This window comes from Rhinatrema bivittatum, chromosome 19 (genome assembly GCF_901001135.1).
Source record: "Rhinatrema bivittatum chromosome 19, aRhiBiv1.1, whole genome shotgun sequence".
Classification (NCBI taxonomy): domain Eukaryota; kingdom Metazoa; phylum Chordata; class Amphibia; order Gymnophiona; family Rhinatrematidae; genus Rhinatrema; species Rhinatrema bivittatum.
Window position 1 is genome coordinate 20,318,744 of NC_042633.1, and position 17,889 is coordinate 20,336,632.

At 50.0% G+C, this 17,889-nt stretch overlaps 1 protein-coding gene across 2 annotated transcripts; it reads left to right on the forward strand.

The window, feature by feature from the left end:
- Positions 1-212: 212 nt before the first annotated feature.
- RASIP1 (Ras interacting protein 1) lies at positions 213-16,607 on the forward strand. 2 transcript variants are annotated; one of them, XM_029584397.1, is made up of 12 exons: positions 213-849; positions 4,595-4,750; positions 6,184-6,770; positions 7,968-8,308; positions 8,841-9,482; positions 9,965-10,002; positions 11,257-11,408; positions 11,599-11,714; positions 12,442-12,682; positions 13,497-13,669; positions 13,843-13,990; positions 15,984-16,607. In XM_029584397.1, exons 2-12 carry the CDS (start codon positions 4,617-4,619, stop codon positions 16,163-16,165), a joined length of 2,754 nt encoding a protein of 917 aa, XP_029440257.1. In that variant the 5' UTR covers positions 213-849; positions 4,595-4,616; the 3' UTR covers positions 16,166-16,607. The 2 variants fall into 2 exon arrangements, with proteins under 2 accessions (XP_029440257.1, XP_029440258.1); XM_029584398.1 differs by having other exon boundaries at positions 213-452.
- The last annotated feature ends 1,282 nt before the right edge of the window (positions 16,608-17,889 follow it).

Below are 17,889 nucleotides of genomic sequence, written 5' to 3' on the forward strand. Positions count from 1 at the left end.
CCCTCCACCCCCCCCCCCCCCCCCCACCCCACCCAAAGCATTCTCAGTGGCCAAAGGAAGAGGGAAGGAAGTGACTGCACATATCCGACATGGAGAGGCCAGGAGAAATCCAGGCAGCTGAGATGGTAGGGAAGAGGGTGGAAGGGCTGGAAACTCAGTTACCTCCCTCCCTCTTCCACGCCTCCCCCCCCCCCCCCCATTTCCCTCAGACATTACATCGGCACAGTCCATTTTTTCTGGGACGGACAGAGGACCGTGCGAGACAACAGGCGAGGTGGCATCGAAAGAGCCCAAATAATTGCATCTCTCCCCCCCCCCCAACCTATGATCCATCTTTTACATGTAAAGCTTTTTTAAATACGTCGCTCGTCGTATTTAAAACCCCGATCGGAGACGCCACAAGAGGACTCCGTGGACACGGTTTTTTTTCTGGTGCGCCGCCCAAGACGAAGGTGGGGAGGAAAGCCGAAACGTTTGAGGGAGAAGTTTTGTTGTTGGGGGAAGGGGGGGTTGTTTGTTTTAACCCCCTCGCCCCATCCGAAAGGGGAAGAGCACAGGGGTTTCCAATCTGGAAGTGTAGCTGGAGGAAGGAGGGCGGTGGCCTCAAATGAGGCTCCCCAAGCTCTTGGGCGAGTGGTAGGCTTTTTGGATCGGAGGGGGAAGGGTGGAGCAGCCCGTGAGGTTGGTTTCTCTCTCTGTGTGTTGAGGAAAAGGGGAGGGGGGGGGTTCGGTGGGGATGGCTAACTAACCTTGAGTTTTGGGATCACATCTGCCAAGAACAGGAGCGCGCACCACCGTTAACGGGAACACTCCCACGGACATAACCATCGCTCCGGGATTGGCCTCCAGGTGAGTATCATTTATATGTGCATGTACAGTGACTTGCAAAAGTATTCAACCCCCTACAAAGACAGCAGATGTGTGGGGATTACAAATGACACTTACACAGATTGTTTATTGCAAACCAGTATGCTCTTAACGTAAATTTTCAAAGTCAACAATTCATTATTTCTCTGCCTTTTTTGTAAAATAACATGAAAAACTGAAAAATGCTACTTGTATAAGTATTCAACCCCCTTCAGACTAGTACTTGGTAGAACCACCTTTTGCTTTGTGTGTTGGGGTAAGTTTCCACCAGCTTTGCACACTGTTTGGGAGTGATTTTTGCCCATTCTTCCTGGCAGATTTGCTCCAGGTTGGTTGGATGACGCTTATGGACTGCAATTTTCAAATAGTGCCACAGATTCTCTATTGGCTTCAGCTCTGGACTTTGACGTGGCCACTGTAGAAATTCACCTTTTTGATGCTCAACCCCTCCTGTGTTGCTTTGGCCTTGTGCTTGGGATCATTGTCCTATCGAAAGGTGAATTTTCTCCCAAGTTTTAGTTTGTGAGCATACTAAAACTGGTTGTCTTGCAGGATCTCCCTGTGTGTTGCACCATCCATCTGTCCTTCAATTTTAACAAGATGTCCAGACCCCGCTGAGGAAAAGCATCTCCACAACATGAATCTGCCACCCCCACACTTTATTGGTGGGATGGTGTTTGCTGAGGAATGGGCAAGTGTTAGGTTTGCGCCACACATAGCGTTTTGAATTGGCCAAAAAGCACCATTCTTGTCTCATCTGACCACAAAACCTTATTCCACATTTTAGCTGGGTCACTTATGCTTTCTGGCAAACTCGACATGCTTTAAGGTGGATTTTCATCAGTAATGGCTTCTTTCTAGCCACCATCCCATGCAGTTGTATGCCGAGCTCTTGATAGGGTTGACTTGTGCACCTCCACTTCAGTCTCAGCCACTGAACTCTGCAGCTCCTTCAAAGTCACTGTGGGCCTCTCTGGGGCTCCTCCTGAGTTTTGAGGGTCGGCCTTGTCTAGGCAGTGTCTGGGTGGTATGATGCAGCTTCCATTTCCTCACACTTGATCCAGATCTACATTGGCTACCTATCGAACAAAGAGTTCAATTCAAAGCACTTTGCCCAATACGCAAACTGATCCATGACGAAAAAGCAGACTGGCTGAACACAGCACTTTGAGTACATGTTCCACATAGAAATTTAAGATCAGCAAATAAAGCCCTCTTAACCATCCCATCAGCATGACTAACACAGGTGAAGGAGCATGCACTATCACTGGCTGGTCCCATTCTATGGAACACTATGCCCCCTAGGCTAGAGAGAAATTTCAAAATGTTTAAAACAAACCTCAAACCTGGCTTTTCAAACAGGCTTTTTACAAAGAGAACACTGAAAACATAAGGAAGAGCCAGCATAACGCACCTAACCCATAATCTCCAAGTGCCGACCTGGAAATTATCTTTGTCACACTGATAAGCATAAATAACAATGAACCGCATGTACCCACCCAAGAGTCAGGTACCGATGGATATCTTACGTCAGAAATCAAATAGGTTATAACAATTCAATTGTTACCGGTTATTAACGGCACCTTCTTTGTAAAATTTTAGCTTTTTTTTACTATTTGTGCCCTATTGTAAACCGTTATGATGGTATAGAAAAACTTTTAAATAAATAAACAAACAAACAGTGCTCACTGGGATATCCAAGCAAGTGGATATTATTTTGTAGCCTTTTCCTCTCTTGTGCATGTCTATAAATGTATCTTTAATTTCCTTATTGACTGCTCTTTGGTCTTTATTTTCACAGCTTTCCTTCAGAGTCACAGTTTCACCAATGGTACTGGAATTAGGGGGCCTTTTATCCATCCATAAAAGCTGATCTTTCATGATTCACAGGTAGAGGCCATCGGTGTAAACTTAGAGCTACCACAACACAGGGGTTGAATACTTAAGCAAGCAGCATTTTTCAGGTTTTTCATTTTATTTTACAAAAAAACGCAGAGAAATAATACTTGGGACTTTGAAAAGGTACGTTAAGAGCATACTGTTTGCAATAAACATGCTGTCTGGAACAGCCGGTGTGATATTTGTAATCCACACAAATCTGCTGATTTTTTTCAGGGTGGGGGAGGGGGGTTTGAATTATTTTGCAAGCACTGTATATACAGTATATATATTCCAAAATGCAGAATCATTTTATTCTCTAGACAAAGACTCTTTGAGAGCAAACACTGGCTCTAAAGCTAGTGACCCCCAATGTATTCAGTAAAGGGTTGTTTTTTTTAAATTAGAAAGAGTGTGTCCCCCACCTCCCAAAGAAACCTGAGATGCAGATTTCTTGGTAGCAGGAAGGTCTGGGTTACGCTACCCTTTCACAGAGCGGGTTTTGTTATCCTGAGAAGGGCGGTGGTGGCAGGGTACCTATCAGCGGGCGCAATTTATTTACGGAAAGATTCATTTTCAATGCTTTGCCTTATGTTACTCGCCTTTCCTCATCCAAAGCTCAAGGAGCGCTACAAATTCAGGTATGGACAGCTAGGTCCCCCTTTCCCCAGAGGGCTTACGGTAGGGATGGGCAAGTCTGATCCTCGAGTGCCACAAACAGGTCAGGATTTCACAGGGCGCCCACAATGAATCTGCACGAGAGAGATTCACATGCACTGCCGCCATTCTATGCAAATCTATCACCTGCATATTCATTGTGGATGTCTCAAAAACTCAACCTGTTTGTGGCACTTGAGGACCAGAGTTGCCGACTCCTGACCCACAATTTAAGCTTTGCTCCTTCTGTTGTATACAAGGGGGGGGGGGAGATCTGGTGGGGAAACCCAATATTACTGGCATTATCACCATTAGTCTTTAGGTTTTTGTTTTTAAACCCCCCCCCTACCCTGTGAAATATTTATTTAATAACATTTTTAATCGCTTCCCTGATTAAAATTTGCTCAAAGCGATGTTGGCATTTCCAGTTTCCTAATCTGGTTACATCAGAGCTGTCTCATCCAGTCACCCAATATTATTCATCCACCCTCCCCTGCAGACAGATTTTGTTCTGTCTACCCACTCCCTCCCCACCCCAGCCATCTTTGACTCAAGAGGGTCATTTGGCCAAGTGAACAATGAATATAGAAGGGATGATGAAGGGGAGGGGAAAAAGACCTGGTCCTTAACAGAAAGACAGAAATGACGGCAGAAAAGGACCAAATGGTCGATCCAGTCTGCCCAGCAAGCTTCCCATTATGAGGGAGACCCATATGGCGAGGCTGGTGCAAGCATTGGCTAAGACACAGACTAGGGGACTTCCCAGCATATGCAGCAGAGGGTAACAGCAGCAATTTCACAAACTTCAGGGACCATTCAGAGACATCCATTTCCGGTCATTTGATCGTTAAGATTCCCGCTTAGGTTCCCCCCCCCCCCCCGATGACAATAAAAAAAGCCTCAGATCCTGAGTGGAGGTGGCATCCAAAGCTCAGGAGATGTTGAGGCCCAAGCTGATGCCAGGATCAGTGCGCCTTCCTGAGTGGCATGACTCAGGCAGGAACCTATCACAGGATATAAAGGCCATGACCACCGTGAGATGGGAACCCAAACGTGTAAAGGAAATTATTTTGTCCAGGGATGAGGTGAAGAAAAGAGGATAAGGGGCTGAGTTGGGCTCTTTTGGCCCTCCCATTGTCAATGCCTTTTGTTTCTTCAGTCTTCACCCCTATTTTCTTCTCCTGCTTTCCAGCCCCGGAAAAAAATCTGGGACCATGTTTTCAGAAGACAAGAAGGAAAACAGCCCGAAATTCAGGAAGCTCCATTTTCCCGTTGGCCTTTGGATCAACTCTCCAAAGAAGCACTTCGCTAAACTCAGCCGGAGGTGGCCTAGCGTGGGCTCGGTCAAGTAAGACCTTGGCTACTTCCATTTTTTCACTGTAACTGCCCTTCTTTTGCCATTTATAGACTTTTGTAGACTATATTGGGGGGGGGGGGGGGGAGGCAGTGGGAGCTTTCTGATTTCGCTGAGAGCACTATTTGACCATCACAGTTGGGTTTCAGTTTAGATCCATCAATATCCTCTCATATCACTGCACCCAGGAAGAAAAAAAAGAAACCCCTATTGGGGTCGACACAGCTGTCAATCGAAGTGACCAAGTTTCCCTTCACAAAGTTTGCAGTGGCCATTTTGAAATAAACAGCATTAAGGAGGGTTCAGGTCTCCTCAAGAGTTACAACCACCTTTGTGTTTGCCATTGTGCCATGTTTCCAGCCCTGCCTTTTAGCTTCTTTTCCTCCTAGTATCCATAATCTTACTAATCTTGGTTCCCTTTTTTCTAACCATGGATGTGTCAATTATCATTGTTTTCCTGATGCTGCCTAACGCTCTCTTCTCCGTCTTTTACTATCTCTACTTCTTTCTCCTTTATTCTTGCATCTGTAGTAGGGTGGCTACCTCACCCAAGTCAACTCAATACAGTCTTGGTTTCTTCCCCATTGCATGCAAGTTGTAGTGCTGGATTTCCATAAATAAAGTAGGAATTATCTCCTTGTGTGCAATGGAGCAAAACCAAGACTGCATCAGCCTCAGTGGGATGAAGTGGGTAAGGTGGTAACCCTCGTTTGTAGCTATCCGCGTGTGTTTTCAGTTTCTATGCTGGCAAGACTTCTATCCTGCTTTGCCTTTCCATCTCTTGCTCTCTCTCTCTCTCTCTGTGGACTCTATCTCCCCTTCCTCTCATTTCACAACAACCTTGCTATTGGGTTTTGAGCTGTCTTTCCTTTCCCCTTGCACTTTTCCAGGTTGTGCTCTTCTCTCAGTCATCAACTGTTTTATGTACCTAAAATTATTTACCCCCATCCGTCTACCATGGCCATTCTCTTCCCACCGCATCTTGACTCCCGTAATGCTTATCTTGTTGGGTTACCCAGTCCTTCTCCTCTTTGTACCCTTTGGGACCCCCCCCCATACCTCACCAACCAACAGAGGAATTTCTAGCCACCCCGACACACTGGCACATCATGACCTCTTATTTTAATGATCTGGCTACAGGTTAACTTTTGATGCCGTTTAAGATCCTTACCCTTCCATACCTCTACTTTCTGATTTGCTGCTACTCCCCTCACACCAACATATCAATGGTGTACAAATCTAATAACCCTCCTCCTGGGAAGCAGCAGGATCGTTTCTGAAACTCTCTACCCCCCTTATCTTGCTTTTCAAGCAGACCTTTAAAATATGCAGACTTCTTTCAAAGTCATCAACTTTTCTCTCCATCTCAGCCTTTTCTCAGTGTCTTAACAGAATCTTCCACCTATTTCCTCCTTGCCACTGCCCAGGTCCACTTCCTCAGACACAGCAAGCCGCACCAGCGAGACAGTGGAGCTGCGTCATCCCACTAAGAACAAAGCCAACCGTCACAAGCGCCTGTCCAACCTCTTCCACCGTAACACCAGCAATGTCAGCAGTGCCAATCTCGCTACCAGTGGGGGCCGCTGGGTTAGCGAGAAGAAGCTGTCAGAGATCAAGGACCTCCGGCCGGAGGACCTGGTGGAGCTCTCCAGCCAAAAAAACCTGCCAGGTATCCTGAAAATCTTTGGTGATGATATCTCCACAGGTACTAACTACAAGAGTGTGCTGGCCACGCCACGTTCTACTGCCCGGGAGTTGGTGCGCGAGGCCCTGGAGAGATATGCTGTGGCAGAGGCAGATGCTGATACCTTCGCCCTCTGTGACTCAGTGGGACGCTTCGAGGGCCATTCAGGAGAATGGAAGCTGGAACACCTGCGCATGGTGGGGGACCACGAGCGGCCCCTGCTGCTCCAGGAGATGTGGAAGCCCAAAGCTGGCTTCTCCCGCCGCTTCGAGATTCGCTACAAGCAGGAGGTGGAGAAAATGATGGCAGCCGAGGACACCGAAACAGCAGGTAACCCAGAAGACAGAGAAACTTAGGTCTAGGCTTTACCCCGCCCCCTCTGCTCCCCCACTACTCTGTGCCCAGGCTTATCTCCTTGCTCCCCACTCTCAAACCAGTCCTTGGTACACACACAGCCAGTCTGGTTTTCAGTGCTTGGAAGAGATTTGCATGTACTGGATGGCTGTGTCCCGAGGACTGGGTTGAAAACTTGTATGCTAGAGGATCCTGTGTCCAACCCAGGCTTTACATGTTAATATTTATTTATTTTATTTTTTAATTTTTATATATGTAATATGTAAATGTGTTAACATTATCATCAGGGTATGTGTATATGCAAACATGCGGTGCCTGCTCACTGCTATGTAACACTTTTTGTAACCGGACAGGAAGTGAATTAGGACCCAAATGACACAGATCCGGATCCTGTGGGCTCTGCCTGGTCACACATGGGGGGCTCTCAAGAAGTTGCTCCAAGGACAGTGGCTCCCTTCCCACCACACTGCCCGTAGGCAAAGCCTTTCCTTAAAAAAAAAAAAAAAACAACAACAAAACTGCACACCCTTTTACAGGAAGAGGGAGGCGGCTCTGGATTCCCCAAGCTAGGCCATGACGCACGGGAAAAGGAAGTCAGCCATGCTGATGATCCTCCAAGCCTAGTGCCCTTAGCTTGCTACCACTGGCACACAAGAGAACATTAGGAAAGCAAAAACCCCTAAATATATAGCTGAAATAGTTATGGGTAGCTATCTACCTATACGTATATATTTTTTCAGGTGACCCGGAGAGGGTGGGCTGACTTGGCTGGGAGCCTAGTGGCCATCAGGGAGAGAAAGTACCTGCCGATGATTCCAAGGTTTTCCCCAAAGGGCAGGGAAGGAAGAATGTGTGCGTGTGGACCTGTACCTGTGTTTGGATAGACTGCAGGCAGGTCACTCTTCCAGAGCAGCTGGATGTGGGCTGGGGAGGAAATCACATATCTGCATCCGTCAAGTGTTTTTAGAAGTAGCACCAGTGCATGGCCCTGCAGCAAGAGGAAGAAGGCTCCTCTCCAGCCCAAATATTTGGTGCCTTCAAAATTTGGCAGCTGTCTAAACCTAAATGCCTCAGAGCACGACACACACCGCGTGCATATCTGAGGATGTGACCAAGTAAACCCTCTGTCTCTGTTCCCTCCTTCCCTTTATCTCCCTTTCTCCCCACATCTAGGTATAAATGCCCAAGCCCGTCGGTTACAGAAGAGCCGGTCCCGGGCAGCGTCAGGTGGGAACCCACCGATGAAGGAGCGGGAAGACAACCTGTCCCTGCGCCGCAGCATTAGCGAGGTGAACCTGAACGGGAAGAAGCGTCGGGACCGCAAGAGCATCAAAAGCATGGCGGCCAGTGAGACGGAGCCTGCACCGCCTGACGAGGCCCCCGAGGCACGGGGCCTGGAGGCCAGTGATCCCGCCGAGGAGGACACAGACCTGGAGCGCCTGTCGCAGTGCCTGATCCAGCCCCCTGCGGACTTCCCTTACTTCCTGCTCTTGCAAGGCTACAACCACAGACAGGTCAGTGGGGGCCCATGTCCTGATTTTTGCTGCCCCCCCCCCCCCCATAACCCTGGCTAATAATTATAGATGGCAACTTGCCAAGACTTGTCCTGTAGACAAGCTTCATGCTATAAATTCTTAATAACTCTTAAATATTAGCTTTTTCAAGTCTTTTAAGATGCCTTCCTCTTCCTCCCCCATTATGCCAGGCTCTTGCCCCCACCCCCCAACCACCGCCTCTGCCCTACAACTATCTGATTGGATAAGGTCACCAGATAGCTTCATATTACACAGGGTATGGGCTGATCCAATCCGGATTCCTCCCCTTCTCTTCCCATCATATGGATAGGAACGTACTTCTGGTTTCCTTCTAAGAAAAGCACAGGGGATTACAAATCCAAGGATGAATTGGGGGGGGGGGGGGGGGGGGGGGAGGGATTTAGGGGAAAGGAAGGGAAATTAAACCAAATCTGGCTCAGACTACCCCTAGCCATGGAATCTGGTCGCTTTCAAGATCTCACACCATTCCTGCTTGTTTTGTATGCTATAGGACTTTGTCCTCTATGTGATGACCAGAAAGCAGCACCTCTTTGGGAGAGCAGAGCGGGCACTCAGGGAGAAGAGCGGGCCCCATGTCGACACCTTCCTGCAGGCGCCAGACATCCTCCCCCGCCATTGCTGCGTCTGGCTTGTCGAGTTGCCAGGCCGAGGAAGAGTGACGCGTGTGCGGCCCTATCGTGGAGCTTCGCTCACCCACAATGGAGGCATCCTGCAGAGGGAGGCCGAGCTCTCCACCGGGGACCTGCTGGGACTTGGTGAACACTTTCTGTTCATGTACAAGGACCCCAGGGTTTCCCAGGGTCGGCCTGTGTGGCTCCCCAAAGCCTGGACTGCCAGTGGGCTGAGCGGTGTCTTCTCCTGTCAGACATGTGGGCGCTCGCTCCAGGAGAGGCAGGCGGCCTTTCAGGCCTACATGGAAAGCCAAGATTTGGTGCTGCGGTTCCGACCCCAGGAGGAAGAGGCCCTCTTGAAGGAGATCATCGACAAGACAGGTCACCATGGCAATGATTTCAAGCTAGCTCCAGCCTACTTCTTCAGCCTCTGCCTTGAACACTCAGCACAGGCCATGGAGCCAGGGCACTTCCCCAGGATGGTGATGAAAATTGCCAACCTCATCAAAGAAGTGGTCTGGGTAATCCTGTTTATTTTATCTGCTCTGCTGGTCTAGATTTATAAAATCAAAGCAAAACAAGTTTTCCAGATAAATATCAAGAAAAGGCCATATTTATTGAAATGCCCAGCTGCCCAGGTAGGGCTGAGCTCAACCAGCTTTTAGTAGCTAATATGGAGGTGTATTCTAAAACTTCATTCGCATGTCTACTGTAAGTAAGGTCACCAGCTTACTGTGCGCCAACACAGTCCTGAGCCAGACATCAGATACCTGAGCACTGGAACTGCAAGTCCAGGGTCAGCCTTTACCCTAATTGACACTACTTATAGACAAGTCTCCTCAGTGCTCTCATTGGTGTTTGTCACACCGGTAGCAATAGAGTTTTGGACACATCCTTATCACCCAGAGCTGAAAACGTTTTCTCACCAATGTTCCATGAGCCAGCTCATGACATCTGCCTTGACTACTAATTGCTTGTTCTTTTCCCTCTTTTCCTCTCTTAGGAGAAGATCAAGGAAATTGGAGACAAGCAACCAGAAAAGTAAGAATGCGCTCTCTTTGTTCTATCAGCACATGGTCTATAAATAATTTCACTGCTCCTTAAAAGATATAAACAAAATGATTAAGATTTAACAACATAAGAACTGCCATGCTTGGTCAGACCAATGCTCCATCGAGACCACTGCCAGTCCAGATCACCTGGACGTACCTGGCAGATCTCAATAGGAAAGTGCATACTCTGTTGATCATTTCCACTGGGGATCAGTTTTTAGAAAAAAAATGGACTGAAGCGGACTAATCTGATTGGGAAACAATGTATACTGAGCTTATACATGGACTGATTTTTTTTCTGTGTTCTGAGAGAAAGCATCCATGGCCACTCACGCTCCCCATATGTCTCCCTCTGCATGGGCATCTGTGCCTCTGCGATTTTACCAAGGGGGGCGGGGATCCTACCTGGGGATCTCCTTGCTCGTAGTTGAACCAATTTCCCCCAATCCATCACCTGCATTAGTTTTCAGGAGTTGGTTGCAAAAACCTGCTTGAAACTTGACTGGCGCCATTGCTATTCCGACTCATAATGCCAAGGCTTAGAGCAGCAGTAACTGGTTAAGGATTTTTGCCATCCCTGAAATGCTAATATACGTCTACCTTTACTTGACCCACCTCATTATATCATCACTGAGAGCACATTGAGAGGCCACAGTGATTTCATTGTAGTGTTGCCGATGTGGACACTTTAGTACCAAATGATGCAACCCAATCCAACTCAATTTCTGTTGGTGGTGAAAGTTTTCATCTGGCTTCGTAGCTCCCAGCCTATCAGGGTTCGACAGAGCTCTGTAGGCAACGTTAATCATGAATCTCATTACCAAGAAAGGGATGGAAATACTGGGACTGGAGTCAAGAACCAGACCGGCTATGCTGGGGGTCAGGAAGCAGGCAGGGCAATACAGGAGCAAAGAAACAAGCGAGCTGTCTTTGCCAGCAAGGGCTTCTGACTATATCCTCCTGCTCTTGCTCCTATCCTATAGCAATCTTTTATGTGTATTTATAAAAGAAAGAGAGAGAGAGAGAGAGAATACACAAGAAAAGCAGAAATCCATCCCTCTCACCCTATGTATGTGTGTCTCAAGCCCCCATATCACACTTGGCTGGGCGTTAAGGCAGCTTTTCATCTCCTGAACAATACTGACCATACTCCTCTGTTGATGAGTGATACCTGGATCTCAGAAGGAAATCTTAGATCCCATCATATTATTAACCATAAAAAAAAAAGTCTTCCCAATTCCAGTCAACAGGACAAGTCACATCTGGGCACGCTCGGCATCGAGGAAGTGGCCGCTGACCTACAACCACTCATGCTATGGATGGCCAATGCCATGGAGCTGCTCAACTTTGTGCAGAAGAAGGTTCTGGAAATGGAAAAGGAGTGGGACTCGGAAGGTGAGAGAGAAGCCATGACACTCAGGCAGCCATGCTCGCAGGTCCACACATGCTGGGAGATCAGGGAGGGACTCAAATGAAGCTGCATCAGAGTGCACAGGCGTAGGCATCCTCTGAAGTGGCTCATCCACAGATAGGTAAGTGCCCACATGCCACCAGTGCCCTGACACTTTTTTCCCATGCCTTCCAGGAGCACCCCATGATGCCTTGCTCTCCAATGACCTGGAGGCCTGTGAGGAGGCTATGTCGCTGCTTGATGAGGTCATCATGTACACTTTCCAGCAGTGTGTGTACTACCTCACTAAGGTGAGTGGACTGGGGGGAGCCAGGTGATGGGACTAGCTCCATTCTACAACCTAAACATACACAGTCTTTCTTTTTAACTTGCCATAGTGATCTACCTGCACTACTAAGGTAAATCCTTCTCCAGGAGGAGATCACAGGGATGAAACCACATGTTCATTAGGGACCTGGGTGAGGGTACCTCCCTCATCAACCAGGTCATCCCGAGAAAGTAGACACAGTCCTTGGGCTTGCTCCACTGATTGTGGGGAAAGGTAGTTCCTACTTTTTTTAAGGGGAGATCATTACTACGATTCCCTGCATACTACAAAGGTAAAAGAAGGACCAGATGAATTGGCCACCCCCTTATTAGTGCTGTCAAGGATGAGAGGTAAGCGCTGAGCAGGGGGGATTCTCCCGAGAGGGTAGGCAGGTAAAGAAACGGATTCAAAAGCCCTGCAGGGCTACCTGCGTGACCAGTCCCTGAGGTGTGCAGAGTCTCTGCCCCCCCCCCAGGGCACTGATTGAGGGCAGGGGAAAACATTGTAACACTGAGTAAAATCGAGACGGCACAGAGGAGCTAGTATTATAAGCTCGGTCTGTTCCCTCCACAGGCGGGTAGATGAAAATTAGATGTCCTGCTTCTGTTTCCCTAAAAAATTGTTTTTATACTGCATGCCTAAGACATTGTATAGACTTTACCTCCTCCACTCACCTATTCACTTCTCTTGCCCCTGCTCCTCCCATGCAGACCCTGTACTCTGCCCTACCTGCTCTGTTGAGCAGCAATCCCTTTACCGCCCCAGGCAATTTCTCTGAAGTGGAAGAGCTGAACAACATGCCAGAGGGTACCCGTGGCACTCTGGCCATCTACCAGGCCACGCTGGACCTGACCAAGGACTGCCAGCTGCACCCGGACCTGGTCTCCCAGACCTTTGGCTATCTCTTCTTCTTCTCCAATGCATCTCTCTTCAATACCTTGATGGAGAAAGGTGAGAAGTGTGTGTGTGTGGGGGGGGGGGGGGGGGGAGAGAAAGACCTAACAGGGAGAAGGAGAAAGACTGGGTAGGAAGAGAGAGACAGGGATTACATGGGAAAGCAAAAGAGTGTGGGGTAAAGGGAACATTAAGACCAAGATCTGGATTTAAGGATCAGGCAACACCCCTGGGTGGAAGTGCTTTGAAAGGTTCCTGGAAGTCCCATGGAGAGGTGACAAGCCCCCATTCTTAAATTTAGTTCTGGTGGGTGGTGGGGTGCAGGAGATAAAAGTCCCCGTAGTGCTTCTTATACGAGTTTATTCCTTTGGGAGACCCCCCCCCCTCTCAGTATATCTGTCTCTCCATATACAGTATATCTGAATTTGTACGCATGACTTTAAACATGTACATGTTCATCTCTTTCTAAATGTGTACGTGTCTACGTTTGTGTGCATCTCTTTAAACCTGTGCATGTGTATGCCTGTTGCATACAACACTTCTGCAGCCTGTGACCCTCCCCACCCCCAGCCCCATCTCCTCTTGTCCCTGAGAGGTGAGTTCCTGTTATTATTCGCTCTGCTCCCCGTAATCTGTAGGAAACTGCGCCTCTTCCTGCCAGCCTCTCTCTCCGGGATGCCTGCAGCGGGCTTGGAGCTCCTTTGTCCTCCGCCAGCGCACCCCCTCCCCCCCAATCTGTGGGGGCCTGAGAGGGGAAAGGGCTGAGATTGTTCTGACTTTCCAAAACCCTGAGATCAAAAAGAGAAGAAAACTAAAGCACATTTATAGCCCTTTCACCTCTCTCTTCTCTCTTCCTGACCCTCTGCTACAGGTACCAGGGAACCTTTCTACCAATGGTCCAAAGCAGTTCAGATTCGGACCAACCTGGACCTAGTCCTGGACTGGCTGCAGGGTGTCGGACTGGGTGACATCGCAGCTGAGTTCTTCCGGAAGCTCTCCACAACTGTTAATCTGCTCTGCATCCCCAAAACCAGACTCCTAAAGGTAGGAGATAAGCCCTGGCCCACTCCACTCACTGCCACCCCCGCCCCCCTGTTCTGGGGAAACACAACATGGTCACTGCCCCTGTCCTGGGGGGATAAACAGAGGGGCTTCAGTCCCCCCATACTGTCAGACCCTCACAGCTCTGTTGGTCTGTTTGTTTTTAATTGAACTAGGTCTCCTGGTCCTGTCTCCGCACTGATTACCCGGCTCTGACTCCTGAGCAGCTCAATCATCTTCTCAGAAACTACCACCTAGGAGTGGGAAGAACCCGACCAGCCGGCTGGGACCCTCCCGAGGAGCAGAAGGATGAACTGGCACACAGTGAGTCTCCCTTCTCTTCTAACAGCAGCTAGCACCTCAGTCTCCACTTCTCTCAAACTTGCCGTACCTGTATCCCAGCACAGTTCTGTATCTCACCCCCACTATCCCTGCATGGTCCCCTCCCTCACACTTGCTGTGCCTGTGTTCCCATCTCTCACACCTGCTGCCCTTCCCTGGCCCTCCCTATAATGTAGGCCTCATTGTTCACTGCTATAGTTTGAAGGGTCATTAAAAGGAAAGATCTCCCTTTCTCCTTCCGGAGGGGTGGATTTCACTTTCTCCAGGAAGCCTGGCAAAGGACTTGCCTTTCACTGGGTCACAGAACATCTGGTCTCTTTTCTCAAAGTAACCTTGATGAGCTGGCACCGGGTGTCAGGATCGCTGACTGGGAAGGTTCAGCTTTCCTGTGGGACATACAGTACTGAGAAACAGAGGCCCAGGGAAGTAAAGTGACGCTTCATAGGGTCACACACAGAGAGTCAGTGACAGAGCCGGGGATTAGAGCTGAGGCACAGGGAGATAAAGTGACTCCCCCCAGGGTCACACACAGAGAGTCAGTGACAGAGCTGGGGATTAGAGCTGAGGCACAGGGAGATAAAGTGACTCCCCCCAGGGTCACATGGAGAGAGTTAGTGACAGAGCTGGGGATTAGAGCTGAGGCACAGGGAGATAAAGTGACTCCCCCAGGGTCACACGCAGAGAGTCAGTGACAGAGCCGGGGATTAGAGCTGAGGTACAGATAGATAAAGTGACTCCCCCAGGGTCACACAGAGTCAGTGACAGAGCTGGGGATTAGAGCTGAGGCACAGGGAGATAAAGTGACTCCCCCAGGGTTACACACAGAGAGTCAGTGACAGAGCTGGGGATTAGAGCTGAGGCACAGGGAGATAAAGTGACTCCCCCAGGGTCACACAGAGTCAGTGACAGAGCTGGGGATTAGAGCTGAGGCACAGGGAGATAAAGTGACTCCCCCCAGGGTCACACACAGAGAGTCAGTGACAGAGCTGGGGATTAGAGCTGAGGCACAGGGAGATAAAGTGACTCCCCCAGGGTCACACAGAGTCAGTGACAGAGCCGGGGATTAGAGCTGAGGCACAGGGAGATAAAGTGACTCCCCCAGGGTCACACGCAGAGAGTCAGTGACAGAGCTGGGGATTAGAGCTGAGGCACAGGGAGATAAAGTGACTCCCCCAGGGTCACACAGAGTCAGTGACAGAGCTGGGGATTAGAGCTGAGGCACAGGGAGATAAAGTGACTCCCCCCAGGGTCACACGCAGAGAGTCAGTGACAGAGCTGGGGATTAGAGCTGAGGCACAGGGAGATAAAGTGACTCCCCCAGGGTCACACAGAGTCAGTGACAGAGCTGGGGATTAGAGCTGAGGCACAGGGAGATAAAGTGACTCCCCCCAGGGTCACACGCAGAGAGTCAGTGACAGAGCTGGGGATTAGAGCTGAGGCACAGGAAGATAAAGTGACTCCCCCAGGGTCACACACAGAGAGTCAGTGACAGAGCTGGGGATTAGAGCTGAGACACAGGGAGATAAAGTGACTCCCCCAGGGTCACACACAGAGAGTCGGTGACAGAGCCGGGGATTAGACCTGAGGCACAGGGAGATAAAGTGACTCCCCCCAGGGTCACACACAGAGAGTCGGTGACAGCCAGGCATTAAAGCTGTTTCATCCTCTTTATGATATCCCAATATTATGAGCTCTTTCTGCAAAGTTAAACCAAGAATTACAAAAACTGTTGGTATTTGTTTGGGGTTTGGTAAGTGTAGGTCGTGTAGTGCTATAGAAATATAAATGTTAAGTAGGGGAAGAGGGTGGCTCTCAGTTCTGGAATAGCCAGGGAGCTGTGAGCGGGAGTGAGGTGTATTGGCAGAGCTGTGCCTGTGAAGGCAGGGGAGCTCTCAAATTGTGTAGACACAAGTAGATCTCATGAATGCTGTAATAATTTTCTTACTGATTTTTGTGCCTCTCCTGTCTCACGCAGCTGACATATTTGAGAGCTTCACTGACCACCCTCCCCTGATCCTGCCCTGCGAGAACTTCCTCCTGGACATGTCCCAACCTGTGACCAGTGAGAGTTTCCACCAACAGCTGCAGCAAATGCGCCGCTTTGTCTGGGATCTGGAGCAGCAATCCCTGCCGGCTAACCAGAGACCCTTCTACTGACTAGCGAGGGAGCAGCACCAATCTGTTGGGGGGGATGCATCCGGTGCCATGCCTACCGACCCTCCAGGCCCAGCTGGCAACCGGAAAGGCAGATATGCGGGCTCTGCCGGGAGAAAAAGGGCAGCTGGTAAAATGGAAGAGTGCATCTCAGTGACTCTGAATTAAATACCAATGAGATAGATTTGCATCGCTCACCTGGTAATTGTTATGTTATGTGCTGCTGGAGTTGGCGCAATCAATCAACCAAGGGAACTATTTAATAATATTAATAAAAATACAAAGGCAGTTTCCTACAGTGTATATATATATTTGAATAGTCTTTCCATAACTGAGGCCATCAGGGTCTAAGAAGGTTATGACATTGTAGGCGTTGAAGCTGATTTAAATCTAATTGACATTTTTAATTTTTATGATTAAACAGAGCCGATTCTTTGGAGATTAAGTCATTGCTGTTTGCCTTTTTGTATAGTGTGCAGGAGCGCTGGGTGTGGGGGAGTCACAGCTCCTGCAGTCCCAGCCTCTCCCAGCAGGAGGTGCTGTAGGGAATGGTGCAGGAGCGCTGGGTGTGGGGGAGTCACAGCTCCTGCAGTCCCAGCCTCTCCCAGCAGGAGGCGCTGTAGGGAATGGTGCAGGAGCGCTGGGTGTGGGGGAGTCACAGCTCCTGCAGTCCCAGCCTCTCCCAGCAGGAGGTGCTGTAGGGAATGGTGCAGGAGCGCTGGGTGTGGGGGAGTCACAGCTCCTGCAGTCCCAGCCTCTCCCAGCAGGAGGTGCTGTAGGGAATGGTGCAGGAGCGCTGGGTGTGGGGGAGTCACAGCTCCTGCAGTCCCAGCCTCTCCCAGCAGGAGGCGCTGTAGGGAATGGTGCAGGAGCACTGGGTGTGGTGAGGGGGTCACAGCTCCTGCAGTCTCAGGCTCTCCCAGCAGGAGGTGCTGTAGGGAATGGTGCAGGAGCACTGGGTGTGGGGGAGTCACAGCTCCTGCAGTCCCAGCCTCTCCCAGCAGGAGGTGCTGTAGGGAATGGTGCAGGAGCACTGGGTGTGGGGAGGGGGTCACAGCTCCTGCAGTCTCAGGCTCTCCCAGCAGGAGGTGCTTTAGGGAATGGTGCAGGAGCACTGGGTGTGGGGGAGTCACAGCTCCTGCAGTCCCAGCCTCTCCCAGCAGGAGGTGCTGTAGGGAATGGTGCAGGAGCGCTGGGTGTGGGAGAGTCACAGCTCCTGCAGTCCCAGCCTCTCCCAGCAGGAGGTGCTGTAGGGAATGGTGCAGGAGCACTGGGTGTGGGGAGGGGGTCACAGCTCCTGCAGTCTCAGGCTCTCCCAGCAGGAGGCGCTGTAGGGAATGGTGCAGGAGCACTGGGTGTGGGGGAGTCACAGCTCCTGCAGTCCCAGCCTCTCCCAGCAGGAGGTGCTGTAGGGAATGGTGCAGGAGCACTGGGTGTGGGGAGGGGGTCACAGCTCCTGCAGTCTCAGGCTCTCCCAGCAGGAGGTGCTGTAGGGAATGGTGCAGGAGCACTGGGTGTGGGGGAGTCACAGCTCCTGCAGTCCCAGCCTCTCCCAGCAGGAGGTGCTGTAGGGAATGGTGCAGGAGCACTGGGTGTGGGGAGGGGGTCACAGCTCCTGCAGTCTCAGGCTCTCCCAGCAGGAGGTGCTGTAGGGAATGGTGCAGGAGCACTGGGTGTGGGGGAGTCACAGCTCCTGCAGTCTCAGGCTCTCCCAGCAGGAGGTGCTG

What these genes read in the sequence shown, in the direction of transcription:
- RASIP1 (XM_029584397.1), top strand. Translation starts at nt 4,617, where the DNA reads ATGTTTTCAGAAGACAAGAAGGAAAACAGCCCGAAATTCAGGAAGCTC. An exon ending in TCATCAAAGAAGTGGTCTGG is followed by an intron (nt 9,483 to 9,964) that starts GTAATCCTGTTT and finishes TTCCTCTCTTAG; the next exon opens with GAGAAGATCAAGGAAATTGG. An exon ending in CCAAAACCAGACTCCTAAAG is followed by an intron (nt 13,670 to 13,842) that starts GTAGGAGATAAG and finishes TAATTGAACTAG; the next exon opens with GTCTCCTGGTCCTGTCTCCG.